General features: G+C 59.6%; 1 protein-coding gene across 1 annotated transcript; it reads right to left on the minus strand.

The window, feature by feature from the left end:
- Positions 1-366: 366 nt before the first annotated feature.
- On the minus strand, positions 367-16,637 carry TCEA3 (transcription elongation factor A3). Its single transcript, XM_019512527.1, has 15 exons — positions 16,196-16,637; positions 12,040-12,102; positions 10,971-11,076; positions 10,297-10,465; positions 9,355-9,429; positions 9,040-9,108; positions 8,086-8,154; positions 6,940-7,023; positions 6,404-6,469; positions 5,464-5,627; positions 4,710-4,766; positions 3,609-3,763; positions 3,056-3,202; positions 2,867-2,938; positions 367-2,182 (listed from the first exon to the last, which is right to left on the minus strand). The coding sequence occupies exons 1-15, from the start codon at positions 16,262-16,264 to the stop codon at positions 2,174-2,176; spliced, it is 1,374 nt and encodes a 457-aa protein (XP_019368072.1). The 5' UTR covers positions 16,265-16,637; the 3' UTR covers positions 367-2,173.
- Between the last annotated feature and the right edge of the window lie 639 nt (positions 16,638-17,276).

The raw sequence follows: 17,276 nt of genomic DNA on the forward strand, positions 1-17,276 counted from the left end.
ATGAATACATCTCTATAGCTACCTGGGAGTTTATGTGTGGAAAGGATTAGCATGTTCATCTTTCTATCTTAGCCCCAAACAACCCAGCCTTGGCACTAATGCTCCCTCCCAGGCATCAAACCAGCTGGAAAATGCTGGACTTGATTGCAGATCCCAGGCTGTGCCTGGACTTGCCTGTCAAATGCAATCCCGGGCTCTTACCCAGACCCGCATGTTCACTGCTGTTCAGCAGACACTGATAATGTGGATTATTGCCAGAGGAGACTGGAGAAGCACCACCGCCCCCTTCCCCAACAGCACCACGGAGCTGCACACGCGGATCCAGCGTGCCATCTTCCAGAAGGGAAAATACTCGAGACAGCCAGTGGGTGCTTGGTACACTTTTATTGCTCGAAGGCTAAAGATTTTCTCCCTCGTTTTTCCCCCCAGGATATAGTTGGAGGAAGTCCACACGCAGCACACGGGAGGGGGCAGCTGGCTGATGGAGAGAGGAGGAGGAAGGCGAGCCGGCATGCAAGGCCTGAGAACGGAAGGGGTGGCAGCTCTGGTCTCCCCCCATTAGGGTCAGCCCTCTTCCCACCTCCGTGTGGTTTCTGCTCCTTACCCGGCTCTCCTGGGGTCTTCCCTTCCTCCATTAGGATATGCAAAGGCAACCACAACGAAGGGGTGCGATTATTTACAACAAAGAGCATCTGAGCGGCTAAGGGGAGGGGGTGCTGCAGTCCCAGGAAGCAGGGACAATGCTTATTTCATTTTACATCCCATCACCGCTGGGACAAAGATACCCACCAACATGGGTATTTAAGCCTGACTTGGCACCCGTTTTGTGCAGAAAGAGGGTGTGTTGAATGCGACCAGGATCGCTGCGCTGTCCCACAGAGGCCGGGGTATTCCCAGTGCCCTGGACTGGAGCGGTGGTGGCGAGGCAGAGCAAAGGCCAGTCCCTCCTTCCCGGTTTACAAGCTTTGTGCTTCAATCCAGCCTACGTTAGCAAGTGGAGCTTTGCAGCGGATGGCTAGGGTTGCCCTCCGGCACGCGCCTCCCACGGGCAGACTGGCATCTCCCCCCCACACCTGTAGACACCCCTTTGCAGACAAGGTTTTGCAGGCTGCCTCCCCTGCAGAGCTGTTGTCACCAGGCTGGGAGTGGGGGCAAGTCCCCCCTGCAGCCCTAGGTCGTGGCAAAGGGAGAGGGAGCAGCATGCAACGGGGGTGTCATCTGGAGCACCCACGGGGGCTGGCACGCAAGGGTCATTCCCTGCACGGCTGCGGGGCAGGTTGCCTTGCACAGTGCCCTGCACTGGTGCAGAGCCGGCTTCTTCTCGTGGCATCCCAGAGCTGGAACCACATCTCCTGGCATTCGGTACCCATCGTCGGCTCGTTGGAGCAGAAGTCAGGGGCTCGACCCCCAGGGCTGGAGCAGCCGAACCCGGGGAAAGCCCCCGCCCATCTCAGCCGCTGCATTGAGGGGCCGGCTGTGACGTGCTGTCAGTGCCCCCGGGTGGCTCATGCTAGACAAGACATCTGCTGCAGTCGTGGAAGATTTTGCTTATTCCTAGCCGGAGGCAGGGCAGGAGGTGAAACGCTTGCTTCCCTTACCCAGGATGACTCTGGGAAACAAGCACAAGTCCCTGGGACGGGGAAGACTGGGCCACTGAAAACAAAAATTCCCTGGAGCTTGGGTTAGCAACACCCCCCCACGTATCTCAAGGGAATTTGCTTTCCCCGCGTGCATTGTCCTACACAGCTGGAAGTCAGGGTGTATCCAGCTCCTAACAATAAAACAGGGCTCAGCTCAAGCTTGGAAACGAACAAGAAGAGCATAAGTGGCAGGCCCGGACCCCACGAGGCTCTTTTCGGTGAGGTCAAGGATGGCAGGAAAAACACCCCAAAGCCCTCGGCGCCCTCGCCTTCGCCGTGGTCACGCTCCACGCACGTGCTCCTTTCCCGGAGCCGCGCTACAAGGGTCTAAGAGGCCCTCCCAAGGGACGGCGCCGTTCAAAGTATGTACAGCCAAAAAGCAGTCTTCTAGCAGGCGGCACCCTTGCCTCGAGCCTCCTGGCCCCGAGGCCCGCGGGGGCAGCCCCGAAGGAACAAGTCCCAGGCGCTGCGCTCTCCTTGGCGGTCAGGCGCGATCTTCTCTACTCGTCGCTCGCAGGCAAAGGCGAGCGCCGTCAGCAGAACTGGAAGACAAGCAAGCCCACACGAGAAGCAAGATGTTAGCGGCTCCTGTCCCGCTGGGGCCAGAGGCAGCTGCTTGACTGATGCATGAACCATGCCAAGCTTCACGCAGGCCGGTTTGGAAATGCAGAAGGGCAAATGCTGTTGTATTTTTAGGCTCTCAGACGGAGAAGCCAAGAGCATGCGATGGAAACGGGCCCGGCGTTTTAGAGCACGTCCTACACGGGGAAAGGGGGCTCACGGTCGGGGGATGAGCAGTGGACTTCTGCAGGACGGTGGCATGAAGGCCCTGCACTGTCTGCAACACATGGACCACGTAGGGGAGAAGCGGGCACGGTGGTGTAGAGCCCACGGTGGGTGTGGGTGCCACGGATGCTGCCGCCCAGTGCAGGAGGTGGCAGCTTATGGCCCATGGGCTGGATCTGGCCCGTGGCACCTCTGGATCCAGGCTGAGATGTAGGTTTTCATCAGCAGAGGGATCTGGCTATGGGCGATTTCTTTGTGCTGCCGCGGGGACAGCGGTCCTGGCCCCCGCTCCTCGATGGGTCATTCTGGCCCACGGCTGGCAGAGGTTGCCTGGCCTTGATCTAAAGACGATCTACTCAGGTCCCTTCCGACCCCAGAAACTATGAAACTATAAAGCAATTGCCGTGCGCTCCCATCAAGGGGGAGCAGTGGGGACTGACCTTCCAGCGGTTCCCGCACTCGTTACACAGCACAAAGGTCGTCATGGGCTCGTCCGCGCTGCGGGTCTGGACCTGAGGAGGAAACAGCGCCGCAGTCAGCAGGGACCACGCATAGGAGAGGCGGCTTGCCTTCCCGCCGGGGCTCAGGCCAGGAGGGCACGGACACGATGCCCCGAGGACTCCCGTCACCTGGTTGTAGGTGCAGTTCTTCTTCCTGCACTTGCCGCACTGGAAGAGGTCGGTGACGGTGCCACCCGTCTTTGCCATCTGGTGCTCCCGGATGGCCTCCTGGGTCATGGCGTTCCTCAGCTCCTTCAGCTCGTCGCTCGCCATCTCCTGTGATGAACAGGGACATTGCTGGAGGCAGTGCTCTAGCATCTTCCCTTGGGTCCATCTCTCACACCAGTGCACGCGGGTTATAGACCCCCAAGCCCAACCACCCTTCCTGCACCAGGAGTCAGATCAGAAGCCCCTCAGGCGTCCCCCAGACTGGCCGACACAGGGACCCTGTCCCACCCTTGCAGGGGAGTTGCTTCTGCCGGTCTCTCACGATGCAACATGGATGGCAACGGCTCATCCAGTCCTGCCACCAGCACCTGCTGGCCTGCAGTCCACTGTCGCCTCCCCGCGAGGCGAGGCTCTGCCCGGCTTGCATCGGGGATGCCAGGAAAGGAACTGGTCTCTCCCGGAGCCACCGCCTCCACGCATCGGTCTCCAGGGTCTTCCCCACCCCGCTCTTTACCTCGGCGGTCATCCGAGCAATGAGGCTGGGCACGATGGCTCCGCACAACACGTTCCTCCGCAGGTTGGGGTTCTTGGGGTCCTTCAGGTTACTGATCCTGCTCCGGACGCGGTTGCGGTACTTCATGTCTGTGCTCTTCAGCTCCTGGAAGATATGTGGCCCCGTCAAGGAACAAGAGCCGGGGGTGTGGGCCGAACCGCTGGGAACAGCACGTCTGCAGGGGCTGGGTGTCCCCCACCGGGCTGGGCTGCAGCCTCTGGTTCCCCAGGGCTCCTGCTCCCCGCCTTTTGGTTTGGACACTGGGGTTCAAGCAAGCCCCCCCGAAAGCTTTTCAAGAGACCCAGACATGCCAGGCTTGTGGGGAAATGGGCCTAGAGCTACTTCCATTTAACCCAGGCCAGGTTTGGACCCAGTTGTGTTGACATCTAGTCCCCTTTGGTCTCATGCGGGGCTTAGGACATGCGTGGTCCAGCCTCTCCCTGGGGAGGGCTGGCAGTTTATCCACCCTAACTCTGCTTTGCACCAGCTCCTACAAGGCTGGAAAATAACTTGGGGTTTCCCCAAAGCTTCTGGCTTGCAAAGACCCTTGGTATGACAAGCCAACGCACAGGCAAATTGCCATGTCTTGCAGCCAGGGGAGCTGAAGCAATAGCACCCCAAGCCTCGCGGCTGGGAAGCTCTTGCTGACTTCTGGATACCTGCACCAGTGTGTTGGGCATTACCCCTCATCCGCCGGGGCTCAGGAGCCCACTTGGTCAGGCGGCAGTGCCTGCTCACAGCACAAGTTGCCTAAAGCTGCAGTCCCCTGCAGCGATTGGGGTGCAAAATAGCCTGGGTTTGGGCACCCTGCAAGAGACACCCGCTTGATACGGTTTGGGAGACGGCCGCTCCCTAGGGCAGCGAAGGGCTGGAGGGGGTCTCTGCAGGCATTTGGTGGATGGTGTTGCCATCGAGGCGGCTGCTGGACCACAGCCGGGGCTTCTGGCATCCCTGGGCCCCTGCTGCGTCATTTGAATCTACGTGAATGACCCGAGTGGGAGCTTTTTGCTGCCGGACCACGTGCCCGGGCCAAGCCTCCGCCATCCCTGCAGCAAAGGATATGATCTTCCATTTCCGAAGCCATCTTCTCACAGTTGACGCCAAACTCCTTGTAGTCATCTAAGGAGAGGGGGAGGCATGAAACACTCAGAATCCCGGTGGGGAGGAAAAAGCATCTTCAAAGCACTTTTTAAACAAAAATGCTCCTAGCCAGTCAGCTGGAAACTGGACTTAACCACAGTTTTTTCCCCACTCGGGCACCCTGGCCCACTCGCACGGATTTGCTATTGTAAGGTTGCTCTTACTAGCCACAATCTGCTGCATTGGAAATGCAGAGAGCGGCTGACACGGCTTTTGCAGCGGGGACAAGGAAGAAGCTGGCAGGTTACATTTGGGCCCCCCTGACTGTGACGGTGTCTCTGCAAATAAGACACGTAGGTGTAAAAGGGCGGCGTGGCAGAAGTCAATGTGCTTGCACCAGGGATGAGCAACCAAACCAAGGACTAAAGCCATTCAGCTGCCACCTGCTCTCCAGATGCGGCACTCGGAGAGCAACACAGCTGCCCTCATCCAGCTCCTATTTTTGGGTCACGTCTACGCTGCTTCCCTGGCACCCCGGCAAGCTCCAGAGAGGCATGGGCCACCCATGCCAACCCCATCAGGGTAGAGGGCATCGCACAGACGAAGGGCTTCTCCCATGGCTGCTCTCAAGCATGCCAGAGGCAGGGACATCGAGAGGGGTAGCAGCGGGGCTCGGTGCCTCACTGCCGGGTTTGGCACGAGGGCAGGGCCGCGCGTGGTTGCAGCGCTCGCTCACCATCCATCTTCAGGGCAGCTGTGAGCATCTCGATGCACTTGTCCCGGATGGAGTCTCCTGTGAGGTAGCAGGGGGCCAGGAGGCAGGTGCTAGGGGCGAACGTGGGGCTGGAGGGGCTCGTGGGTGTCTTGGGTGTCTCCGGTTTGGATTTGCTGCTGTTCTGTCTGCAAAGAAGGACACAAGGACCCTTCCCCATGAGCCTGGATCGGGTGGGCTCCCTGTGCTTACCAAAGCAGCTTCCCTGTGCAACTCAATGGAGGGGACAGGGCTACTTCCATGCCCCCGTCTGCTTCTGCACAAGGCCCCCAGAGCTCCCACTCTCCAATGCCAAGAGGGGCTGAATGCACACCTCCAACCCATGCTGGGTCCTACACATCTCTCACGGGGACAGCAATACTGCTTGGACCTTCCTCTTCCTCCTCTGCAGCCCCTTTCCTGCTTTGGGGCTATAACGACTCCTTCCAGCGTGCTCTCAGCCCCTGTCTCTGGAGGATTCACCCTCACGGTAGCCATGCAACACAGAAGCATGGAGAGACCAAGTCCGTGGTGAGGCAGGGACTTGAACCCGTGTCTCTCAAGCTCCAGGCACGTGCTCGGACTCAGTGATTCTCAACCAGGCTGATGCAAGATCCTTTTAGGGGTGTCCCATGACATGATCCCTGTTAGGGCTGCAAACGGCTACACGGGATTCACCCAGCGAGTCCAGAGCGGTTTTACCCAAGGGAAAGCTAAGAGCTGGCATTTTCCAGGGGGTGCCCTGAGTCTAACAAGGGGGTGTCTTGAGTCTCAACCCCTTGAGAATCACTGCTCTCACTACTGGGCCATGGAGAGTGGACAGCATTCGCTTGCACGGGGCATCCACCCCCTCCCTCACTGGGCCACGGAGGCTGCGTGCCCTCCAGCTCCGCCACGGCTAGTAGGCATCACCACGCTCCTGTACCTCTCCTCTCTGCCATCGCTGGAGCTCTTCCGAGCAGCAACTGGGCTGGAGCCTGCAGACGGCCTCCTGGGGTTGCAACACAGAGAAGCATTAGTGAATGCAACGCCAGGCAAGGTGCTCCGGTGACCACAGCACCAGCTTTGCCCTGGGCTGGGTAGCAGGGTGATGGGCTCTGTCTCAGGATCTGGAGCAGGCTGAGACGGTGCTGGATGAGCACCTGATGGGTTATCGGTCGGCGTGAAGCACCCATCCCAGCCCCTGCCGCAGTTATAGGAATCTTCCCATTGCCTTTCATTAGGGTTGTCCCAGGCTGTGAATTTGTCCCGGGTTCAGGCAACACCACCCACCTTGGAGCTACAAGGGGGCCCCTCAGATCCCAGCAGCCCCCTTCAGTCATTGCAGGTAGCAGTGGCAGTGAGGTATTCACTTCTGCCAGGGGAAATTAAACCCTGGATCCTCACATCGCCCACCCAGGGGCCACCCTCATCTCCCCAGGGTTCGGTGTGAGCAGCTAGCAGAACCAGATGCAGCGCTACCTTTCCAACGACAGCCTCTTTGGAGGGGTGGAAGAGGAGGAGGCAGCTGTGCTGCTGGAAGATTTTGAGTCTGCGGAGTCTCTCCTAGAAGAGAAGTTGGGGAGAAGACACGGTACTGAGAACAAGGGTTTAAGGTGGACACGCTCCCTGAAGCTGAGAGGTAGTGGCCATGGATGACAAGACAGATGCCCACGTGCCTGAGCTGGCTCCCAGGGCACCTTGTTCCGTGGAGGGGGGACATGCAGATCAGATGGGAGGGAGATGTTGGAGAATTGCACCAAAAGAAATCTCCTGAGGTTCGACAAGGACAAGTGCAAAGTCCTGCACTGAGGAGGGAGCAACCCCTTGACCCAGTGCAGGCTGGGGGCAACGGGCTGGGCAGCAGCTCTGCAGAAAAGGACCTGGGGGGGACAGGGGACAAGAAGATCAATAGGAGCCAGCACTGTGCCCTTGGTGCCAAGACGGCTACCGGCATCCTGGGCTGCATGGGCAGGAGCGATGCCAGCAGATCCAGGGCAGTGATTCTTCCCCTCTATTCGGCTCTGGGGAGGCCACATCTGGAGTCCTGTGTCCAGCTGTGGGCCCCCACTGTAGAAAGGATGTGGACACATTGCAGAGAGTCCAGCAGAAGGCAAGGAAAATGGTTGTGGGCAGGGGGACAGGACTGGTGAGGAGAGGCCGAGGGAACTGGGCTGATTTAGTCTGCAGAAGAGAAGACAAAGGTGGGATTTGACAGCAGCCGTCACCTCCCTGCAGGGGGGCTGCAAAGAGGATGGCGCTGGACTGGTCTCAGTGGGGGCTGGTGACAGGACAGGGAGCAATGGGCTCAGGCTGCAGCAAGGGAAGTGGAGGTTGGATATTAGGAAAAACTCTCACAAAGAGGGTAGTAAAGCACTGGACCAGGCTCCCCAGAGAGGTGGTGGACTCTCCCTCCTTGGAGGTTTTCAAGACCCGGGTAGACAAAGCCTTGGCCGGGATGATGTAGCTGGGGCTGGTCCTGCTGGGAGCAGGGGACTGGACTAGGTGAGACCTCCTGAGGTCCCTTCCACCCCCCTTGTCAGTGATTCTGTGCGGGAGGGGAGGTCTCCTGAGGTGGGCACACCTCTGCACCAGGGAGAAGCCACAAGCAAGCCAGGAAACACCCACCTCTCCTTCTTGCTGTCTGAGGGCGACTTCTTAGAGGCAGCAGAGGAGCCCCTGGAGTCGCTGGACTCTCTGCACGGTGCGAACAGAGAGGAGAGACGTTAGCTATGGGGACGCCCCCAGCACTGTGCCCCCAGCCCCATTCCTCGTGCACAGCCAGCGTCCATCAGGCCAGCCTGCCGCTGCCTGGGCACACATGCTGACCGCTCCGTGGCATTCCCCTCGCGTGGTGCAGAGACGCGCAAAGGGCAGGAATAGCCCCAAAGTGACCGGCACGGCCGTCCAGTCCGTCCTCCTGCACCGCGCCGGCCCACGTAGCGGCAGAGGACACCATCCTCCTTGCAGTGCCATTCCCGAGCGCTGGAGGCAAGTGACGTGCCCCCGCCGAGCGCTCCCCGCTGCCGAGCCCGGGGGCTCGAGACGCCCCCACGTACAGTGCTGCAGCAGGGAGAGCTCCTGCTCGCCCCGCCACGTGCTCAGTAGCTGATTACGAGCCCCTGGGAACCTGCTGTATCACTTCCCATTGCTGAACGGGTCTCAACCATGGCACCGATGAGATAACGGGGTGGGACAAAGAGGAGGGACCACGTCCAGCTGCCTTCCCCTGTGCTGTGTGTTCACGCAGGGGCAACCGTGCCTGTGCGGATATCAGGGGGATCCTGGGTTTCTGTCCCTAGCTGCAGCTGTGGACTTTATCCAGGGCCCACCGAAGACGACGGGAAGTCTACTGATCTCAGCGGGCTTTCGGTGACCCAGAAATAGCCACATAACACTTGTGCCTCAGTTTCCCCATCTCCAGAACAGAGACCCTGCTACTTCAGTAACTCACAGGCCGTCATGAAGCTTAGTTCACAAGTACACTTAAAACAATACCCTTCAGACACAGCGAGATGCTCTGAAAAGTGGCTCTGAGCTCTGTGCCCCAAAGGGAGGGTTTGCAGGGGCGTGAGCCAGTACCTGTCGTGCTTGCTGTCCGCAGAGTGGCTCTTTGGGGGCGCCGGGTGAGAGCCTGGCTTGCTGGATTTCCTGGAGAGAAAGAGGGGAGGTCTGAGAAGTGGGGTCCTGAGAAGAGCTGGCTGCTCTTCTCTGGGAAACAGAGGGATTGGGGATAGAAAAGGCTGCGTTGGCCTTATGGGAAAGCAGAAGGTTTGGGTTGACAGTGCAAAGCAGGCCATGCCAGGAGAGACCACATCCATCCCACTGGAGAAGCTTACGCTAACGTGTCTTCCCCTCACCCCCTGCCCAGGCCCACGCGGTACGGGGGGCGTTTACCTGTCCTGCTTCTGCTCCGATGAATGCTTCTTTGAGCCCGGAAGCGCATCGAGAGCCTTGCGGTCAGACAGGTCTCTTTAAAAGAGGAGGAAAAGATGCAAAATGACTCTTGAATGCAAGGATGATCTTTCAGCAAGGCCAAATCCTAATCCCACTCACTTCAGGGGGAACTTTGCCTTGGATCAAGAGGATGAGTTGCAGGGGGACTGCATGCAGCTAGAAAACCTGGTGGCCTTGACAGGAAAGCAGCCAAGTCTGCAGAGCAGAAGGAAGCTCCTGTGGTCAAGGCAGTTTCCATGGGCTAGAAAGAGCCGGGTTCAAGTCTGTGCTCCTCCGCAGCCCCGGGGGGAAGGACTTTGTTTCTCGATCTCAGTGCGATGGGGCGACTAGCACAGCCCTGCCTCATAGGCAGATGCTCAGCTCTTACAGGGGTGAGGACCAGGTGAACAGGGCACGCAAGAGACTTGCATCTCATCGGCGCTCTGGCACTGGCTCGCCAGGGACCAGGAGATGGAGGTGGGGTCTGGACCCCCTCTGCAGTCAGGGTTGGGTCGTCAAGCAAAGGCTCCTACAACCAGGCCCTTAGTCCCCATCCTGGTGAATCGGGGGTCCACACCGGTAAAGCAGACAGGATGCTTTCCCCCACCCCAGTCATGCGGCAGGCGGAGGAGAAAAGCTGCAGTCCGAGCATGGCTTCTGACATGAGATTTGGGGTCTGGGACGGCTCATCGCTCCCCTGACAGCGGCCCGCTTGGCTCGCCCATTCTGGTTTTGCATTGGAAACAAGGAGCATCCCCCCCAAACGTCCATGCTCCGCTATGTGCTCCCCAACCTGGGCAGACTGCAACTCCCATGATGCCCCACTTTCCATGCTCCAAGTGGTGCATCCTGGGACATGTAGTCCACCCATGACAGCCGCAGAAGGACCATGAACCCTCATACCTTTCTTTGTGCTTCTTCTTGTGCTTCTCGGTCGGGCTTTTGCAGGGCTCCAGCCCGCGGGAGTCGGCCCCTTCGGGCTGCCAGCTGGAAAAGTCGAGTCTTTTCTCTTTCTCCTTTTTATCCTTCTGACCTTCCACGTCCTTCTCTTTCTTCTGGGTCCCCGAGGAGTCTGCGGGCAAATCAGGCAGGCCATCAGTGACCAGACTAACACAGGAGAAGGGGGCATGACACTTGGCCAACTTGACAACGATTTCATCCCGGTCGGACTAAGCCAGGAGCTGCAAGTCCGCGCTGCATTGGCAGGACTTGTGCAGAGTCCCAGGACCGGATTATCAAGGACGACCGCCGACGAGGTGCAGGGTCAGGGCTGGTGCAGGGAAGAGGGGCTACAGCGCGGGGCTGAGCTGCCTGTTTGTGGGCCTGAGACCTGGCACAGCAGGGAGTCTGCGGACCTCACCCTCTCCACCCATCCTCCCAGCCGCACCGAACCGTGACTTCAGTAAGCCACAAAATGACCCTCCTCCCAAACTGGCCACTACGGGTCTCCGTCCAGCCCCGAGGACCAAGAGCAGAGAGGCTGGAAAGGGGTTCGGGACTTCGCAGCTCGGGCGCCCAAGGAAGTCTGGGGGGAGGAGGCCAGCTTTCGAAGCAGAGATGCCTTCGGGGTCTCTCACCCAGCAGCCGCTTCCAGTTCTTGATGAGCAGCTTTGCCAGGGCTGCCACCTCCTCGTCGGAGCAGTGCTTGCGGATGGAGTTGACAGCCACGCCGATCCGTGTGGTCTGGGAGTGCACAAGGACAGCGGGTTAGTGCAAGGCACGTCGGAGAGGACGGCTGCGTGGGGAGGAAGGGGAGCAGGGGCAAGGGCACGGGGCCTTAGAGATGTGGGGTCAGCTTTCCGCCCTGCTGCCCATTCCCTGTATAACCTCGGGGAAGTCCTCCGCCCTTCGACGCCTCCGGTCTCCACCTACAGCAGAGCACTGACAGCCTCACGAGGAGCACGGATTTACCTAGGGAGCATCTACACCGACTCGGGCACCCAACTGGGATGCTGTCCCACCCTGCTCAGATCCATCTACTTCGGCAACACGCCATCATCTGAACCGTACAACCAAGCCCCCGAAAAGCAAGGGAGGAGAGGAAAGACCAACCCAGCTTCTCGCACCGACGGCTTTTCGCCAGTTTGAGCAGGGGGAGCAGGATGCCCAAGTGCCCTTATGTGCCTGATAGCTGGACCGGAGTCTGACCCACAGCTGGTATGGCAAGATGGGCCGCATAAACCTCGATGGATGGATGCAAACTGCCCCGCTCCACGCTGGGGGTGGCATGAAGGGGGAGCTCCAGGAGGGCCCTTGTCAGGAGATCTCGCAGACCCCGCGCCGCGCGACAACCTGAGCGGGCTTTTGAAGTCAGCCCAGAAACCCCAGTGTCTCCTGCTCAGCAACGAGAGCGGTCACTTCAGAGCTGGACCGTGCCTTTCAAGGGACTGCAGGGTGAATTTTAAGGGATGGGATTTTCTCCAGCCTTTCTCTGAGAGGTATTAAGCTCGGGTGGTTGGCTCAGCTTTCCTACGATCCAGGGAGCAGCCTCCTCCTTGCTTTTAAAATGCCTTTAATCCATGCCAGCCTACCTGTGCAGGGCTTAAAAGAGCAGGGGGAGGTGGGGGCTGGCTCTTCCCTCAAATCCAAGTAACCCTTCATCGGCTGGAGCCCTAGATGCCTCCCCCCGCGCCCCATCCGCCTCACCTGCAGCAGCTGGATGGTCATGGTGTAGCTGTTCAGCTCCTTCAGCAGGTCAAGTGCTCCTTCCTAGCATGGACAAAAGCCACATACATGAGCATTGGAGGGTCAAACAACAGATCCCCCCTTTGGGGCCAACCAGCCCCTTCCTCTTCTGGTCCACACACGCACACCCATGGGCACGCGCACCTCGAAGCTGTTCCTATAGGATTACGCGTCGGCAGGAAGGGGGAAGGGAAGAGTTAACAGCATTCCCTGGCAGGCAGGAGTCAAAAGAAAACACATTTTGACCCAGATTTGCTTTTAAACGCTCATGTTTTGGATTTCCTGATGCAGGGAGAGCGCCCGCAGCGGCAGATGTGAGGGAGAGCCCAGGCCCAGCCTTCCCGCGTTTCTGGGAGCTTTCCCAGCCCATCCCAAAACGGGGAGATCCAGCTGCTTGGCAGCTGCAAGGTCCCGCTCCTGCAACGGTCCCTGCTCCCTTGCACAAGCGCCAAGTCCAGGCCTGGATTTCGGCCGCGGAGAACCGGGAGCCGGAGCAAGCTACAGGTCCCGAAGCCAGGACAAAGGACGGCTTTTGTGCTCCATGTACGAGGGGCCTGGCTCGCTCCTTCCTCCAGGAACCTTCCCCGCAGAAGGGCAGCCAAGGAGGGAGATGGGCCGCGGAGGGGAGAGGGATGCCTCCGGTGGGAGCCCGCCTGCCGAAACCGCAGGCCAGCAGCTGACGCCGAGCCGCAGCCCGATAGCGCCGAGACAGCTGCCAGGTGCCCGTCGCGGGCTGCCAGGGGCCAAGAGCCGGACTCAGCGTCACGCCCGAGAGCCAGCCGAATTTGGCCCATCCGGAAAGGGGGACTCCCAGCTTCCAAGACAGCCCAGAGCACTGGTTTCCCCGCCTCGCCTTCCCCTGGGAAATGGAGGCTGGCGCTCGCTTGGACTGGGAGCGAGGGGAGGAACAAAACGGGGTCCCAGCTTCCCGAGCCCCCGGCCCGGGAGACAGCGCACGTCAGCGGTGCTTCAGTCTAGCAGCAGCTTGGCTCTAGCCTCTGGCTAAATATAGTCCCAGAGCTCAGCTCAGTGTAATGTTCATCCCCTGGTATTTTTAGAGACCACGTCTGTGCGTGTGCATGCGTAGACACACCGCTCCGCGCCCGAGGAGGAGACCCTAGGGCCGTCGGAAAGTTGGACCTCACTCAGCCATCGGGCCCAGCCCCTGCGCAGGGCAGGAGGAAGGGTGGGCCATCGAGGCAGCACAGGAAAGCTGCTAGTCCTCACCTGGGACTAGACCCCCTCTACAGAGCCGGATCCAGACAGAGGCGGTAGCCAAACCCACCCCTGATTTAACAGCAGCACCTCTGAGTGCAAGGGGGAGACCGGTCCCCCAAAATACAGCAAGGAGATGGAGGGGGGCATAGACTCAAGAGTTGTTCCTGTTGATGGAGGGGGCTACCGGTGCTTTGAGTTGCTTTGGTCTGGGTCCTTGAGATGGCTGCCGGGAAGGAGAGCATGCCACGCCGGCTCCCAGCTTCTCGAACTCCCTTTAGGACGAGTTCAGATTTAGCCACAAACGATAGAGCTCCAGATATCCAAGTCGCTGTTCATTTCCTGGCCTCCGAAGTGCCCAGTCGGTGCATGCCCTGAAAGGACCACCGCTCTCAGGATGGTTTCTTCTAGCACCTGGGCCTGGGAGCATTTAAGTTCGGGGGTTATCCAGGGATCGTCCCCATTCTGTCTTGCTGTGCCTCATGGTTGAAGCTGGGTTAAATCCTCTGCCTTGCTCCTGAGGTTAAAAGAAGAAAGCCTGAGGCCTCTTAGCTGGCATTCCTGGGCCTGGCCAGTCAAACAAAGATTTCCCTCCAAAGTTGGCAGTTTTGCTCCCGTCCATCAACCCACATGCAACAAACTCACGCTGGGGGCTAATTCGGGGTGTGCCAGAGCCCAGCAGAAACCCTATAGCAGCAGGTCTGAGACCGCCCATGCTGCAAGACGTCCCTTTCTGGAGGCCTGAACGTCACCAGCTTGAAATGCCCGTCCCCTGAGAGTTTGGGAACAGAGCTGGCCCATTGCGGCCCGGTGTCAGTGCCTGCAAAAATGAGCAAAGACACTTTTGACCCTTTCCCATCACCTAGGGTGACACAAGGGTGCTATGGAGCTGGAGAGACGGGCGATGGACCCCAGGCAGGCACCTCTGCTTTTGCCTCCCAGCACTTGCGACGTCCACGTCAAGGACTACTGGCTAAGCTCTGGGTTGGGAAGGCTTCTTTTGCAAGGTATGCGTGACTCTGCCTTTTGTTTTCAGTCTTGCTTCATAGGTGACCAACAACCCAACCTCATTCAAGCTCGCGCTCGGCATTCGGCAAGGACCGGTGTTGTTCCCCGCGTACCCTTTTCCGCACGCTCCTCCGAACAAGGGATCAGATCTCCGGCTTTGGAAACTTCCCACTGTACAGGTGTCACGAGCTGGAAGTGGCACCTGGAGAAGTAACAGGTCCGGCCGTGGACACGGGCTGCGGGCGTGCGTCAGCACCGGTCCTGCTTGAACCCGTTCTGATTTCTGCCCGTGAAGCAGCCCCTGGTGAAGCTGCGGCTGTGGGACTGCGAGGGGTTTGCCCCTGGGGAGCTCCTGGCATACCTGCGATAGGCTTATAGGCGCACGTGCAAAGTCTGGCACCTACGATGCGCCACGTCCAGGCTTCTGCTCTTGGGGAGCGGGTCGAGGGCCTCGTGGTCGGTCAGTAGCTGGAAACCGCCCGCAGCCTCCCCCAGCACACGCTCCGTTTGGACAGACCGACCTCAAGGAGCAAGAGGTGCCTAGACCGAGCGGCCGGCGGCTGTGGACAGCAGTAAGGCCAAAGGCTGGCATTTCGTGACGGCGCGAGGTGCAGGGAAGAGCAGACTGCTTGTTGCATGTACGCGCTGCTCCCGGGGAGGCTCCAGCACCCCTGCAGCAAGGCACCCAGCCCCGGGGCCGATTCTGTGCTGCAAAGAAGCTGTTCACCTCCTTCCCCTTTTTTTTAAACACACGTGCGCACACGCGCACTCGGAGCGGCTGAGCTCATGGGTGTGCAGGGTGGATGCCCTCCCCTGTGCCTCCGCCCCGGGGAGGGAAGCGGTGCCCGGCAGGGCAGGGGTGGATGCCAGGCGGCCCTGCAGAGGGTTAACAGCGTTGCACTGGGACAAAGGCCACGAGAAGGAGAGTCAAACATTAACTTCAAGGACCTGCCTCTGCTCTGCTGCACATTGGACCTGATCCTGATCCTGATCCTGACTGCAAGGGCCAGATCCTGGGCTGGCATTACCATTGCAGTCCAGAAAGACGCCCCTTTACACCAGCTGAGCGCCTGGCCCCTGCAGCAGGGACCTCAGGGGGGCGGGCGGGAAGCCGGAGCAGGCTGGGCCCCCCCTGCACTAACCTGTTTGCTTTCCCAGGGCACCCAAAGAGCTCCAGGAGGGTGGAGAGACCTGTCCTGTTTGTTCTCAAGGACTGCTTATCCCTGAGTCCAAACCACTTCACCGTGACGTGCAAGAGCCCTGGGTCATGCTCCGATCCACCCCGCTCCGCTGTGCGCTTTTGCACGCTCTTGTGAAAAAAAGAAAAGACGCCCAGCTGTTTCCAACCCTCTTTCCCTCCCGTGCCCTTCTCTCCGGCCTGCGAGCCCCTGCCCGAGACCAGTCTCCTGCCAAACACCTGTCGCTCCCCCCTCTCCAAACCCTGGCGGCCCCGGAGCTGGGGTGGAGGGGCGACTCCAATAGCACCCGACCGCCTTGACTCGCCCATGCACGGAGAGGACGGGCTCCCCTGCGCCCAGAGTCCTGCTCGACTCTGAATACAGCGAGGAAAGCGGCAAAACCCAGGTGAAGCGGGCGGAAGGAGAAAGCAGCATCCTTTGGGCACCGTGCGGCGGCTGGGCACCACAAGGCTTTTCCCATCGCCGCCAAGGTGAATACTCCTGGCTCTGCCTTTCGGGGGGCTGACCTGAGCCGCAGGTTTGCAAGCACCCCGAGCACGGGACCTCTCATTTCCAGGCCGTCAAGCTGCAAAGCAGACCGAGCCGCCCTCCCCGCCAGGCCCCGCTTGGAGTTTCTCCCTTTTCCTTTCCTCTGCACGCACACCCAGGCTGCAAAGTTTAAACCCAAGCACACACAGAGCAAGGGGGGGTCTTACCAGGTTCTTCCTGGACACCATCTTATCCAGCTTCTTGGCAATCCGCGCCAGCTCCTCCGCTTGCCCCATAATCCCGGCTCCGAGCTCTCCGAAGTTTGGCGAGCGGGGGGGAGAAGCGAGACGAGACGGCGAGCAACAGGCAGGAAAGGCGCTCACGGAAGGGAGACTTTGGCTCTGCTTTCATCTGGGCTTGGGGGGCGAGGGCATGAAGGGGCGGTGGGACTTTTGTTCCTGCTTTTGGGGGCAGTTGCTGACAGCTTAGCAGGAAAGGGGGGGGCAGAGGGGAGAAAAAGAAAGGGAGCGAAGGCGAGCCGGAGAGAAAGCAGAAAAGGAGGCGTGGCGGCCCCGACCAGTTATACACGGCTGCCATGCAGTCAAAATAGCACAGGGGGGCTGGACTAAATATAGGAGTTGAAGGCTAAGCAGCCTGGAGCTCGCAGGGAGGTGGGGAGAGGCTGGCGGGGCCGGGGGCTGCAGGCGGGTGGGAGTTTGCTCAGGGCCGCAGGCTGGGAATGCCCCTTGGGCTGCAGGGGCAAAGGATGATCCCGCCTCGCTTTGCAGGGTTTCGTAGTCGGAGGCAAAGCTTTCCCAAAAGCACCCCGGACTGGGAACAGAGGGCAGGTTTCCACGCCAATGCAGGCGCTTGCTACCTTTCGTGCCGGCTGGGCTGGGGTTCGGGGCCCCAAATGTTCGGCTGCTCCATCTAAAGCGTGCAACATCGGGCTGGACACCTCGCCCAGAAACCCTGCCCCAGATCTGCTGGCATGGTCCAGGGCTGGGCAGAGCCCCGCAGAGCACAGCTCGTCCGGCGCGCCTGTCCAGCGGGCGGTCATCTCTGCCTGACCGCTGCGCCTGCCCAGAAACGTGAGGGGTCGGGGATGGGTGTCCCTATCCCAGCTCACGGCTTTCATTATAAATAGCATCTAAAATAAAAGGGTATTAAATTGACCCCCTCGCTACAACAAGCTCCACAGGTTAATACTTACAGTAACCCCTTGGGGAGGGTGGTCAGGCTAACGCCAGCTGGGTAGGCAGTATTTTAAAGTGCTGAAAAATCCTCCGGCTAATCAGGACATTGATA

Source organism: Gavialis gangeticus, unplaced genomic scaffold (assembly GCF_001723915.1).
Source record: "Gavialis gangeticus isolate Ggan-Ray unplaced genomic scaffold, GavGan_comp1, whole genome shotgun sequence".
NCBI classification, from domain to species: Eukaryota; Metazoa; Chordata; order Crocodylia; family Gavialidae; genus Gavialis; species Gavialis gangeticus.

Excerpts from the sequence above, each read along its gene's own strand:
- TCEA3 (XM_019512527.1), bottom strand. The coding sequence starts at position 16,264 with ATGGGGCAAGCGGAGGAGCTGGCGCGGATTGCCAAGAAGCTGGATAAG. Across the intron at positions 11,077-12,039 it reads TGACCATCCAGCTGCTGCAG|ACCACACGGATCGGCGTGGC; the intron begins GTGAGGCGGATG and ends GTGCACTCCCAG. Across the intron at positions 6,470-6,939 it reads AAGAGGCTGTCGTTGGAAAG|GAGGCCGTCTGCAGGCTCCA; the intron begins GTAGCGCTGCAT and ends TTGCAACCCCAG.